This window comes from Papio anubis, chromosome 1, assembly GCF_008728515.1.
Source record: "Papio anubis isolate 15944 chromosome 1, Panubis1.0, whole genome shotgun sequence".
Classification (NCBI taxonomy): domain Eukaryota; kingdom Metazoa; phylum Chordata; class Mammalia; order Primates; family Cercopithecidae; genus Papio; species Papio anubis.
In genome coordinates, this window is record NC_044976.1 from 33,691,774 (window position 1) to 33,705,996 (window position 14,223).

General features: G+C 41.5%; 1 protein-coding gene across 12 annotated transcripts in view; it reads right to left on the reverse strand.

The window, feature by feature from the left end:
- The window catches only part of KIAA0319L (KIAA0319 like), a 129,170-nt gene that overhangs the window by 67,343 nt on the left and 47,604 nt on the right, over positions 1–14,223 (reverse strand). For 11 of the 12 annotated variants that reach the window (XR_002515202.1, XR_002515192.1, XR_002515189.1 and 8 more), the window contains exon 3: positions 7,060–7,583. The exons of the other annotated variant lie outside the window; for it this stretch is intronic. Coding sequence is in view for 7 of the 11 variants with exons in the window: in XM_009204667.4 (XP_009202931.1) it covers positions 7,060–7,583 (524 nt within the window). In the remaining 4 variants the exon portion in view is untranslated. The remainder of the gene's footprint in view (positions 1–7,059; positions 7,584–14,223) is intronic. 12 annotated transcript variants of the gene reach the window in all.

Below are 14,223 nucleotides of genomic sequence, written 5' to 3' on the forward strand. Positions count from 1 at the left end.
CACAATTTCAAACTCACTGTACACAGCAAAAGCTAGATAAGTAGATTAAAGAATCAGAACTATTAGGAGATTAGAGGAGAAAATGGGTAGTCATGAAGGGAAAAAAAATAAGGAAAGGGTGTTGTGGTCCAAGAACTAACACAACAAAAACAAACAAGTAAAAAAAAAAAAAAAAAAAAAAAAAAAACCTGAAAAACAAACCCAAAACAACAACAAAACATGAAGGGAAACAGCACTGCTTAGGTTTCTGTCATCAGTTTCGTAAGGTTATCCCTCTGTTGCTGCCCACACCCCACACTCTATCTTCTGATAAGAAGTAAGCTCAGGCCTTACATGGAGCCAGCACAAGAGTTCTCAGTAAAAGAAGGCAGCAGACGGCTATCTGGGTGGTTGGCTCATTTATCCTCTAAGTCATTTATTTGTTTCACAGAAAGCCACTGGCTTGCTAAGGGTCAAAATGCCGTGTGTGATTATTGACTGGAAACAGGGAGCTGATGCTGTTAGACAGAACACGTCAGTCTTCCCAAAGCCAAACCTTACACACAGGGATACCTAAGTGGACTTTCATTTCCTGCACTCAAATAAAGCACTTTTTTCTCTGCCACACAGCAGGATTGGCAGCAATTAATTGTCAGAACTGCTTAAACTGTACACGTTCTTATAATGTACACAATTAATTGGCTGGACTGCTTATACTGTACACATTCCAGGACCCAGTCAACAAGCCTCTGTGCTCCTCCTGCAAACAATTCAGAGGTTCATGGTGCAGAAAGGGTGCAATACCTAAACTAAGCAGGACAGGCTTGTCCCTCTTTAAGCTGAGAAAGGGGAATAAATTGATGACATTCCTTTCTACTTTTGGAATTGCAAAAGGTCCACAACATCTGCCTTTGGATTCAATATATGTATGTTTCCAAAAGAGTGAAAAATGCAGACTGACAATCCAAATGCCTTTGCAGCTCTGCAGGCATTTCAGGCAAGACAAAAGCAATTTATGATATAATTTCTCTCCACTTTGAATGCAGAGCTGCTTGACCTACCTTAGTGAAAACAGTACAAACTAGAAACTGGTGCTGCTAGCCAGTCATCCCTAATTAGAATGAGATCTGCAGTGCATACTTTTCTCTTCCCTTCCCTAGTGCATTAAGCAGAAGTTTGAACTCCCAAGTTCTCTCCGAAAAGAAATGCCAAGGCAATTCTAAACGCACAAGGCAATCTTACCACCTTTCCAGAGCTATACATGGCCTTCAGGGTAAGAAGCTAGCTCCTAAGCCTGATATAGGTCAAATATAACTTATCTGGATCTGAAGATTTCACTTTGCCCCATTTTTTTTTTTTTTTTTTTTTTTTTTTTTTTTTTTAGCAATACTTGCAGTTCTCAATATGTAATGCCAAACTTTGTAATACCTCCATGCAACACTGCATGCAGCAAAAGCCCACTCCCACTCCTGGGGTTCATAGTTCAAATTCAACATTCCTTCCCTCATGTCTACCCACTCTCCATATTAGACCACAAAGGTCTTGAAATCCTATTCACTAGCAGCAACTTCTTGCCACTGCCCACTGATGGTAAACTAGAAGAAAGAACTCTCTATAGCCAACACATCCTCAGGATCTTCCTTCCAGCATACACCTGAATTCTGTAAGACCCAAGTCTGAATTTTCATCATCCTCCAGGAGACTGTCAGATCTAAATCTACCATATTTCTAACTTTACTGGTCCATTTCTAATTTCACTGGTCATAATTATCCTATAGTATGCTGGAGCTATTTTCTTTGCTGCCCCTTCCCGATGTCCTCTGCAAACCAATATTCTTCTACCTCCCTGTAAAATCCTCTTCTCCTTTGCCATCTTGCTGCCACTTCAACTCTCACTGCAGCTAGAATCTCCCAACTAACTCGTCACTCTTCCTATTTTACCAATGACTTTGACAACTGGCTTTCAAAAGTCCTCCTCATCCCAAGTCCTACCTGAACAGTAAGAAAGTTAAGATGACAGGCCAGGTGTGGTGGCTCACGCCTGCAATCCCAGCACTTTGCGAAGCCGATCACCTGAGGTCAGGAGATCACCTGAGGTCAGGAGTTCAATACCAGCCTGACCAACATGGAAAAACCCTGTCTATACTAAAAATACAAAAAATTATCTGGGCATGATGGCACATGCCTGTAGTACCAGCTACTCAGGAGGCTGAGACAGAAGAATCGCTTCAACCCAGGAGGCGGAGGTTGCAGTGAGCCAAGATCGCGCCATTGCACTCCAGCCTGGGCAATAAGAGCAAAACTCCGTCTCAAAAAAAAAAAAAAAGGACTGAGTCCAAACAGAATCAGACTGCCTAGATTCAAATCTTGGTTCTACCATATACCTAGCTGTGTTGCCTTGGTCATGTTCCTTAACTTTTTTTCCTGAATTTCCTCATTTATAAAACAGGAACAGGCGGGTGCAGTGGCTCATGCCTGTAATCCCAGCACTTTGGGAGGCAGAGGCAGGCGGATCACGAGGTCAGGAGATCGAGACCATCCTGGCCAACATGGTGAAACCCATCTCTACTAAAAATACAAAAAAAATTGCTGGGTGTGCTGGCACGCCCCTGTGGTACCAGCTACTCGGGAGGCTGAGGCAGTAAAATCACTTGAACCCGGGAGGCAGAGGTTGCAGTGAGCAGAGATCACGCCACTGCACTCCAGCCTGGCAACAGAGTGAGACTCCGTCTCAAAAAAAAGAAGAAAAAAAAAAAAGTAACAGTAATAGTAATTCACAGCATTTGTTGTATAGATTAAGAGTTAATACATGTAAAGGGTTCTGAACGGTACCTGGCATACAGTAAACACCCAGTAAACAACAGTTAATGCTGCTATCATCATCATCATCATCATGGTCACCATCATCATCATTAAAGACTACCTCAATGTCCACAGGGGTAACTCATTTAACATGTTCTTTGAGCTTGCTTGGTTCTTTGAGCTCCTTGCCTCCAATAAGCTTCTTCTCCACTCTACCCCAGCAACCCTCTTCGACAGCTCACCCTAGATTCCACCATCAGAACTTCTCCACCTCCAAAATCTTAAATTCAAATATTACATACTCTGACCACCACCTCCTATCCTTCCAGCACTCATAATTACCCATTCCTCCTACATGTGCTTCCCATCATGGTAACCTCTAAATGCAAAACTTGTCTACTTCTGTAGCACCTTCCTATCCTTGCCTCTTTCTATACTTTGTCCTACTATCTCTCATCCACTCTTTTTACAACAGCCTCAATTTCCATACCTCATTTTCCTTCTGTACAAACTACCTAGCAAAGTTCCTATCTTGAATGAATCAAATTATCAGGCTTTTCTTGACAGAGCTCCTGAGAGCTACTGAGGAGAATCACACAACTGTAAAGATCAGCACCACAGTTATAAATGCATGGTCTCCATCTTCAAGGCTACCCAGCAATCTTTCTATTTCCCTTACCTAGTTTGCCATCTTCTATCCTTCACAATGGCTATTTTAGATCTTTACCCCACTCCCTAAACCTCTGATTTTCCTGTCTATGACCCACTCACCCCAATCTCACCTACCTCTGTTTCTACTCTTCATAAATGATCTATCACACTTAAGAATAAACAGGAATGAGATGAGAACTACAACAATTTCCTTCAACTCAGTATATAAACCCACCCTAGCTGTGTCCTACCCAATCCTTTCTCTCTGTCACAGCGAAGGAGGTATCCTGATTAAGACTAATATTGTACTCTGTGCTCAGTATTCTAACCCTCCTGCCCTATAAGGCAGTGGTTCTCAAAGCATGGTCCCTGGGCAGCAGCATTGGCACACTCCAGGAACGTTTTGGAAATGAAAATTCTCAGAACACACTCCAGACCTACTGAGTCAGAAACTGTGGAGTTGGGGCCCAGCAATCTTTTTTATTTCCATCTCCTCAGAGCAAGAAACAAAGACCAATTTATTTTTAACAAGGCCTCCAAGTGAGTCTGATGCATGCTAAAGTTTGAGAACCACAGCTCTAAGGGATTATTCGTTATTTATCCCTTTTCCTGTCTTTAATCTCTTTTTAGTACAATGGTTCTCTTGCCTGAAGAGCCTCCTATTTTACTAGGCCACATACAGTTGGCCCTTAAACAATACAGGCTTGAGCTGCGCAGGTCCACTTATGTGTGAATTTTCTTGTGAATCTGCCACCCGAGACAGTAAGACCAACTACTCCTCTTCCTCAGCCTACTCAACGTGAAGACAACAAGGATGCCTGTAAGATGATCCACTTCCACTTAATGAATACTAAATATATTTTCCCTTGGGATTTTCTTTTTCTTTCTTTTTTTTTTTTTTTTTTTTTTTTTTTGAGACAGAGTCTTGCTCTGTCACCCAGTCTGGAGTGTAGTGGTGCAATCTCAGCTCACTGCAACCTCCACCGCCTGGGTTCAAGCAATTCTCATGCCTCAGCCTCCCAAGTAGCTGGGATTACAGGTGTGTGCCACCTCGCCTGGCTAATTTTTGTGTTTTTAGTAGAGACGGGGTTTCACCATGTTGGCCAGGCTAGTCTTGAACTCCTGACCTCAAGTGATACACCTGCCTCAGCCTACCCCAATGCTGACATTACAGGCATAAGCTGCCATGCCGGCCCCCTATGATTTTCTTTTCTTTTCTTTTTATTGAGACAGAGTCTCACTCTGTTGCCCAGGCTGGAGTGCAGTGGCACAATCTCGGCTCACTGCAAGCTCCACCTCCCAGGTTCACGCCATTCTCCTGCCTCAGCCTCCCGAGTAGCTGGGACTACAGGCGCCTGCCACCACGCCCAGCTAATTTTTTGTATTTTTAGTAAAGATGAGGTTTCACCATGTTAGCCAGGATGGTCTTGATCTCCTGACCTCGTGATCCACCCGCCTTGGCCCCCCAAAGTGCTGGGATTACAGGCATGAGCCACCGCAACCAGCCGATTTTCTTAATAACATTTTCTTTTCTCTAGTTTACTTTAAGAATACAGTATATAAGGCATATGACATACACAATATGTGCTAATCGATTGCTTATCTTGTTGGTAAGGCTTCCAGTCAACAGTAGGCTTTCAGTAGCTACATTTTGGGGGATTCAGAAGTTTATGCAAATTTTCAACTGCACAAGGGGTTGGCATCCCGTTCCCCACACTGTTCAAGGGTCAACTGTATATTCTCGCCCTTTCCAGTCTATTCACCACATAGCCACTATCCAATTATGTCATTCCCTACTTAAAACTCCCTAATGACTTCCCACTGATCTTCAGATAAAAATCAATTATTTTAATAAGGCCTCAAGGTTCTGCATACCTCTCAAGACTTCTCTTTCACCACCAGCTCTCTTTCTCCGTTTGCCCAGCAAGGCCAGTCTCTCTCAATTTCTTGAGCTTGCCATACTCTAGGGCACCTAACACATTTTGAAATTGTTATTTCCTCTGCCTGAAATATTCTTTTTCCCTGTTTCTTTTCCTAATTCCTACTTCAAATCTCAGCTTGAACTTTCCTTCTTTAAAGTGGCCTATCCTGACACCTTAGTTGTTTTAGGTGCCTGTTGGATGCTTTCACAGCACTCTGTATTTACCCTCTCGTTACCCATCAAGCTTATAATTATTTAATTATTAGAAATGTAATATTCCTTGCCAGAGTATAAGCCTTGTTATGGCAGAAATCATATTCATCTTATTTATTGTAATATCCTGAGTACCCAGCTTAGTATAGTACCTTGCAAGTAAATGCACAATGACTATGACTGAGCCTTTACAGACACTGTGGCTCTGTCCAGAATGGATTTTTACCATCATTAACCCCGCCCCAGTACAATCCTACACATCCTTCCAGAAATGTTAAAAATCTCTAAGAAGTCTTACCTGCACATACACACCACTTGCCAGCTCAAGTGAATCACTTCTTTGTGTTCTTACTGTATTGTGTACATAAGTATATTAAAGGAATAATTACACACCACTGTAATACCTATCTTCATGTATCCATCTCCACTAGATTATAAACTCCCTGAGGGCATGAACCATTCTTATTCACCTTTGTATCTCTAAGGCTTAGAAAAGTACCTGACATTGACAGTAGGTATCCATAAATGTTTATGGGCATATTAAATCTAGGATTGTTCTATAATATTTCACTAAAAAGTTTTTTTCTTATTATTAAATCTGGGTTCCAATTCTAGCTATGATGCATGATCACTGGCAAATTGTTTAACCTCTCTGGGCCTCAGTTTTCTCACCAGGTAAACAGGGCTAATAATACCTACTTGGAAATATTGCTATGAAAATTAAACAAAATGACACAGTGCAACAATTAGTACACAGAGTGCCTGGCATGTGGTAGCCCACTCTGGCTTCAACTTGATAGAGACAACTAGGACAAAACAAATACGAAAATAAGTCACAGCAATCAAGGAAGACTGAGCAGAGAATGAGTCATTCCTTTTAATCATTTTCTCAAGGAGATCAACAATGAAGAAACATAATAAACAGAATAAACTCTACTGGTGGTAGCTCCCTTGGCATATACAGCTTGGTGAGAATTCACTTCAGAGACCTCTTGGCTAATGGCCACATCCTGCTCCACAGCCCAGCAGGTCAGATCTTCATCTGTGGTACCAGGCATGGTTAATTCTGACTGGAATAAATACTACCTCATAAAGAATGTGTTTACAGACGAGAGATGGAGGAGGAGAACTTGACTGTAACCACATCAATCAACTGTTTTGCAATCCTGCAGAAAACACTGCAGAATGGTTGGTGGATGCTAACAGCCACACAACTATACTTACCTGTAGCCAAGAACCAGCTTAGACTAGATAATGAGCAGCTTTCTGCATTTACCAAAACAATGGTCAGACCTACATAGAATGAACATCTCTAGGGTCAAATTACCCTTCGTACATCTGGGCAGCACCAACGAAGCTGACACCAAGCAGCTTTATATATACACTCCTCAGCCTATGAGTACTGCCCGCAAGCATCAGCTTCATTGTTCATGTATACCAAATATAAGAGTAGATTTAACCATTTCTCTGCTCCTTATTCATAGCATGCTTACCTCTGCAGAGCCACTGGTAGTCGGACCACCTAATTCGCTGGAGTCATTCACTTTAGAATGCTGTGTCACTATAGGTGTAACTACTTCACTGGGACTACCTCTCTTCTGAAGCTTCCTGATTAAGCTCTGCTGGTCACTGGAAGATACAGCAGGTCTGAGTGCAGCTCTGGGTGGGCTGTGCCTCCAAGATGCCCAGTTCCAACCTAGCCCCAGAAGATGTGGTACATCATCTTCAGGTAGAAAGCCCAAATCATCTGCAGTGTGGAATTTTTTTAAAAACACCAGCATGGAATTGGAGGAGTGTGTCCTAAAAGCCCGGCAGCTCTGGGGCCTGCTGCAGTCTCCCTGAATGCACATCCCTTCTAGCCACCAAAAGACATGGCAGGCAGAGTCCTGGCAGCAGGCAGCCCAACATGACTGGAGAGAGGGGGTTCCTTCAAGAAGCCAGAGGTGATTTTCTCCCCCAGATCTCAGGCCAACTCCAAATTGTGTCTTCCCCTGCTGGCACCTGCTCTCACTGGCATCTAAAAATAAAGAATGAAAACATTTTCAGATGAAATAAACACAGAGACTAGTGCTCCATAAAGAGCCCTGAGTACTAACATTTGAGGCTATTTCGAAGACAAGTTTTTAAGAGGGTGAGAAAGCCATCTAGTGAGTGGAGCAAAGGAAGTGAAAGAGAGTGTTTTTTGTCTTCGGATATTTTAGGTTCTAGAAATACTGCTCCACATTCATTAATGGTTCTCTTTCTCAATGAGTTCCTGCCATGGAGACCCTTTACACAGAATTTCAGTTCATAAACAGGAAAAAAAAAAAGAGGTATTCTGATGGAAGCATATGCAGGGAAGTGGCAAGTTGGGAGGAAAGGGGCAGAGTCCCAATACCTGATGATCTCCCACTGACCTCCAAGGTATTTCTCAGGGACAATGTGAGAACTGTGGGACCAGAAGAACAGGTAGCTGAACAAGTGGAATATTTTCCCCAGCAAATTGCCAGCAACACAGACTGAGTACTCTGAACCTCATGCAGGTTATAGGCACATTCATTCTTTAACCAATCATTTGCCAAAGTCAAATGGTTTTGCATATCATAGTATCAGCCAGAGTAGTAGTCAAGATTACCAAAAATTTTAAACACGAGAGCAATTCTGCTAGAAAGAACTTCCTAATGACAAGTCATGTCATGATAAGAAATAATGGAACATAAGCACAACAGTGACATGCTATGGGTAACCTAGATAATCTAGTCCAAAATTCTGGCTAATGCTGCTTATGGATAAACTTTGGACTGTTTTAATTATTTCAGGTATGGCATTGATTTTTCTGAAATAGTATCTCACCTCTGTTTTCTTAGATGAAATCAAAACTTGTTCTAAATGAAAGTGATTATGTGAGTTCATTTTAAAGTACTGGCTCTATAGGTGTCTATTACCAGTTATTGTCAGGATTATATAGAAACAGAGCCAGGGTGAGGCAAGAGAGGTGCCTCAGGCACAACATTTAAGGAGGTGCTCACTTTCAGAGTCATTCCAGTGCAGGGTTGGCTCACAGGACCTTCATAGTGAGTGTCTCTTTAAATTCTGCGCTCTGGGCACCTCTCTCCTTACCCTAGTCCTGGCCCTGGGGTTATAACATAAAATATATGTTAAAATTACATAGAAAAAATATGCAATAGAATCAAAACACTGAAGATATGGATAATCATGTCTGCATGTACACACAACTGAAAAGAGCTCTAACGAAAGCAACTGACAATCAGCCAAAGCCAATCTGACGCCCACAGAACACTTACTAAATATCCAACAGACTAAATGTGGAAACTAATCAACTGAAAGAGAAAAGGAAGATAAAGGCAAGCTTCTAGACTATTGAGTCAGGAGCACTATGGAAGCCAGCACTGGCACCAACCTACCACCAGACCAGGCAATTTAGAAGGCCACAGAAAACAGAACTTCCTTTAAAAAAGATGAAGAAATAGCAACCACGAAAAAAAAAATTAAGCTACCAAGAGATACAGAAATACCCCCTCATTTTTATTCACCTTTCCACACAGGCACCAATAGTAAGAATCTTGGTAATAGCTAACTGAGTGAATAGACTTTGTTGAAATCAAATTGTTAGATCAGTAACTACTATTTTTTACCTTTATATCAACTTTCCCTCATTCTTCTCATAATAATTTTCTCATACTTAAGAGGTCAACACAGATGAAAACTATCTGTACTTTTTTGTAAGTTGATATATTATTTAATTTTTTAAAATGCAATGCAACTTCCACTTCTGCTCTTGAAGAAGGAATTGCTATGGGGCTTGCTTTCCCACCATGAGTAACTAGAAAACTAGACAAAATATATAAAGCTACTATTTTTAGACACTGGACAACATACAGTGCAGGCCTGTGATCCCTGAGAGAAAGGAAACAAACCAGGTGAGCTCTATGAATCCCTTGGCTTTCTGCTGGAGGCATGCTCCAGACTGTGGCACAGGTGAGGAGAAGGCAAGCATAATAGGACAGCTGCTAAATTGGGTGGACAGAGTTCAGGGTGACTGGTAGCTAGAATGTTTTAACAAAGTACCAGAAAGGAGGAAGCTACACAGTGAAAGAGCTCCAGAAATCTGAACAGTAGTCACCTTCAGTTTTGGCTGAACACTGATTTACCAAGGTATAGGTTGAAACTGCATAAGGGAAATTAGAAAATATTTTGAACTGAATGAAAATAACACAATACATAAAAATTTGTGAGATGCAGTTAAAGCAATGTCTAGAGGGACATTCATAATTTTAAATGCTTATTTCATAGAAGAAAAATCTATAAAATCAATGATTTAGAGAGACACATGGAGAAAATGACATGTGATGACAGAGGCAGAGACTGGAGTAATACAGCTGCAAGCCAAGGAAAGCCAAGGATTGACAGAGACCACTAGAAGCTAGGGGGAGGCAAGGAAGGAATTCCACCTCCAGTCTCCAAAGATATCAACCCTTCTAACACCTTGATTTTGGATTTCTAGCCTCCAGAACTATTAGCATACACAGGGTTCTCTGCTTTTATCTGGGAGACAGTTCAGGAGACAGATGGCCCAGATCCAGGGACCACTGACATCTGGGGATGTGGCTGTGGCCTGTACCCAGGTTGAACGGGGATACTCTAATACACTTAACAGGATGTATACAGCCATGTGATGCTGGAAACCATGGGAATCTTATGTCTGTGGGCTTCTCTCTTTCAAATCAAAACTAATCATCCAACTGCAGCAAGGAGTAGAGCCTGGATGGAGGCGTCAGAATTGCATCAGGTACCTCTGCAGTCCCAGAGAACTCGTTTGAAACAAAGATCTTAACTCTAAAGCAAAATACTCTGACGTTCTGCAAGAGCAAACAAAAAGCATCATGATAGAAAGAGGCCTGGATTGAGAGGGAGGAGGCTCCACAGAGACGCAGTGCTATAAATGCAAAGAATGTGGGAAAGTACAATTTGAATACAACTCTTCCTCTTTTTAGCCACCAGAGCAATCATACTAGTGAGAAACCACATAAATATAAAGAATGTGGAATAGTCTTTATGAGCAGACTATCCCACTATCACCCCTTTCAAATCATCATAAACTCACATAGGCGAGCAACTTTATAGATGTATTGAATGTGGCAAATTCCTCAAGCACTCAACATTTACTAATCATCAGAGAATTTATTCTAGAGAGAAATACCATAAATGCAATAAATGTGAAAAAGCTTTCAGAAAAAAACTGTCCTTTCTTTTTTTTTTTTTTGAGATGGAGTCTCGCTTTGTCGCCCAGGCTGGAGTGCAGTGGCACGATCTCGGCTCATTGCAAGCTCCGCCTCCTGGGTTCAGGCCATTCTCCTGCCTCAGCCTCCGAGTAGCTGGGACTACAGGCACGCACCACCACGCCAGGCTAATTTTTTGTATTTTTAGTAGAGACGGGGTTTCACCCTGTTAGCCAGGATGGTCTCGATCTCCTGATCTTGTGATCTGCCTGCCTTGGCCTCCCAAAGTGCTGGGATTACAGGCGTGAGCCACCGCGCCCGGCTTTTTTTTTTTTTTTTTTTTTTTTGAGAGGGAGTCTCTGTCACTGCAGAGCAAGGCATGAGCCACCACGCGTAGGCAAAACTGTCCTTTCAAGTCATCAGAGAATTCATACAGTCAGGAACTCTACAAACATGACTGTGGGAAACTTTGTTCAGAAGGCAGTCCTTACTCATCAGGAGAGAAAACACAGTAGAGATAAGCCTTTTAGAAACACACATTTATTTATTTAGAGACAGGGTCCCGTTCTATTGCCCAGGCTGGAGTGCAGTGGCACATCACAGCTCAGTGCAGCCTTGACCTTCGGGCTCAAGCGATCCTCCTGCCTCAGCCTCCCAAGATGCTAGGACTACAGGTGAGCATCACCATGTCTAGCTAATTTTTTTAACTTTTTGTCAGAGATGGGGTCTCCCTGTGTTGCCCAGGCTGCTCTTGAACTCCTAGGCTCAAGCAATCCCCGGACCTTCGCTTCCCAAAGTGTTGGGATTACAGGTGTGAGTCACCACGCCTGGCTGAGAAAAGCCTTTTAAATGTAAGGAATGTGGGAAAGCTTTCAGAGGTAACTCAACTGTGTTGGAGCAGCAGAAAAACCATCTTTGTGAAAAAGTACATTGGTGTAATAAATACAGAAAAGCCTTTAGTAACAGTTTGACTCTTATTAGTCATCAAAGATTTCATACAGGAGAGAAACCCTATCACCATATTAAATGTGAAATATTTCTCAGGTATAGAAAGATGTGCTGGGCAAATCTCCTTTGCTGGGCATCAGAAAACTCATAGTGGAAATAAACCCTATCAGGACAATGACTGTAGGAAAGCCTTTACAAAGAGATCAACTCTTACTGCACATCAAGGAATTCATACTGGGGGGGAAACAACAAAAAACAAAAAACCTTTCACTATAAGAAATATGGGAAAGCTTTCAGGTACAGCCAAGGCCTTGCTGAAAATCAGAAAATCCATCTTATGAATGTAAGGAATGTGGGAAGCTTTTCCCCAAAGTTCAGCCCTTAAACAACATAAGAAAATTTATAACAAAGTCATCAAGCCAGGCATGGTGGCTCATGCCTGTAATACCAGGACTTTGGTAAGATGAGGTGGGAGGACTACTTGAGCCCAGGAGTTCAAGACCAGACTGGGCAACACAGTGAGACCCCATCTCTATAAAAGATAAAAATTAAAAATTTTAAAAAGAATGAATCATGAAATGTAGTTAGTGTGGTAAACATGCAAAAGTAATTTATTTCTTCTGACATCAAAGAGGAGATATTTAATAAGTGCACCTCTATCTAGAAACCTTCTCACTTGTAAGAATGTTCACCATAATATGGTTTCTATTAGTGAAATAGCTGAAGAATCTAAATGTCTGTCAATATGGAAATAGTTACTATAGAATACTATGTACCATTTGAAAGAAATGGCATAGAATTTTATATAGTCATAGAAATATCCCCCTTGATGACTTAAGTGAAAAACACAAGTTGCAGAAAATCTATATATTATGTTCTTATTTATATTTTTAACAATGAAGCTATTTTTGTTTGTCTACGTATATTACCTGGATTCAAAAAGATCTAAGCCAGGTGTGGTGGCTCATGCCTGTAATCCCAGCACTTTGGGAGGCTGAGGCGGATGGATCACTTGAGGTTAGGAGTTCAAGACCAGCCTGTCCAACATGGTAAAACTCCGTCTCTACCAAAAATACAAAAATTAGCCAGGTGTGGTGGTGCACATCTGTAATCCCAGCTACTCAGGAGGTTGAGGCAGGAGAATTGCTGGAAATGGGAGGGGGAGGTTGCAGTGAGCCAAGATCATGCCACTGCACTCCAGCCTGGGCAATAGAGCAAGACTCTGTCTCGAAAAAATAAATAAAATAAAATAAAAAGATCTGGAAAAATAAAAGACAAACTTTGACCAAAAAAAAAAAAAAAAAATTCAATGATCTTTGCTTCCATCATAACATCTGGGAAAAAAAAGAGTAAAGTAAACCCCAAAGTAAGTAAAGGAAAGAAATGATAAAGATAAGAGTAATCAAACAGAAAACAATAGAGAAAAATCAATGAAACAAAAATCTGGTTGTTCAAAAGATCAGTAAAGCTGATAAAGTTCTAGTCCGACTGACCACAGGAAAAAAAAAGGAGCAGTCAAGTTACCAGAATCAAGAATGAAAGAAGGGGCCAGGTGCAGCGGCTCATGCCTGTCATCCCAGCCTTTGGGAGGCCAAGGCAGGCAGATCACTTGAGGTCAGGAGTTCAAGACGAGCCTGGCCAACATGGTGAAACCCCACCTCTACTAAAAATACAAAAATTAACTGGGCATGGTGGTGTGTGCCTGTAATTCCAGCTACTTGGGAGGCTGAGGCAGGAGAATTGCTTGAACCCAGGAGGTGGAGGTTGCAGTGAGCCGAGATCACACCACTGTACTCTAGCCTGGGTAACAGGATGAGACTCCATCTCAAAAAAAAAAAAAAAGAATGAAAGAAGGGATATTACTACAGATTCAATAAACCAGGGGCATATAGACCAGGGACCAATTTAGACTGCTGCCTGTTTTTGTAAATAAATTTTTTATTGGAACTCATTTATGTATGTGTTATCTATAGTTGCCTTTGCTCTACCATGGCAGAGTTAAGTAGTTGTAATACAACTTACAGCCCACAAAGCCTAAAATATTTACTATCTGGCCCTTTAAGAAAAAGCTTGCCAACCTCTAGTCTAAGAGAATGTACCTTTGTTTGATTCACTATTTACTACTGAGTAGAGCCTAAATTTAGATGTTAATGTATAGAATATTGATAAGTTATAAATGATTTTGATTTATATATATATATCATATACATATATATATATTTTTTCTGTCCTGTATAAAATATAACCTCTGGCTGCACATGATGGTTCACTCCCATACACTTTGGAAAGCTGAGACAGGAGAATTGTTTGAGCTCAGAAGTTTGAGACCAGCCCGGGCAACATAGCAAGACCTCGTCTTTACCAAAAACTTAAAAAATCAGCCAGGTGTGGCGGTGTGCACTTGCAGTCCCAGCTACTCAGGAGGCTGAGGCAATAGGATTGCTTGAGCTTGGGAGATACTGGCTGCATTAAGCTATGATGATGCCATCA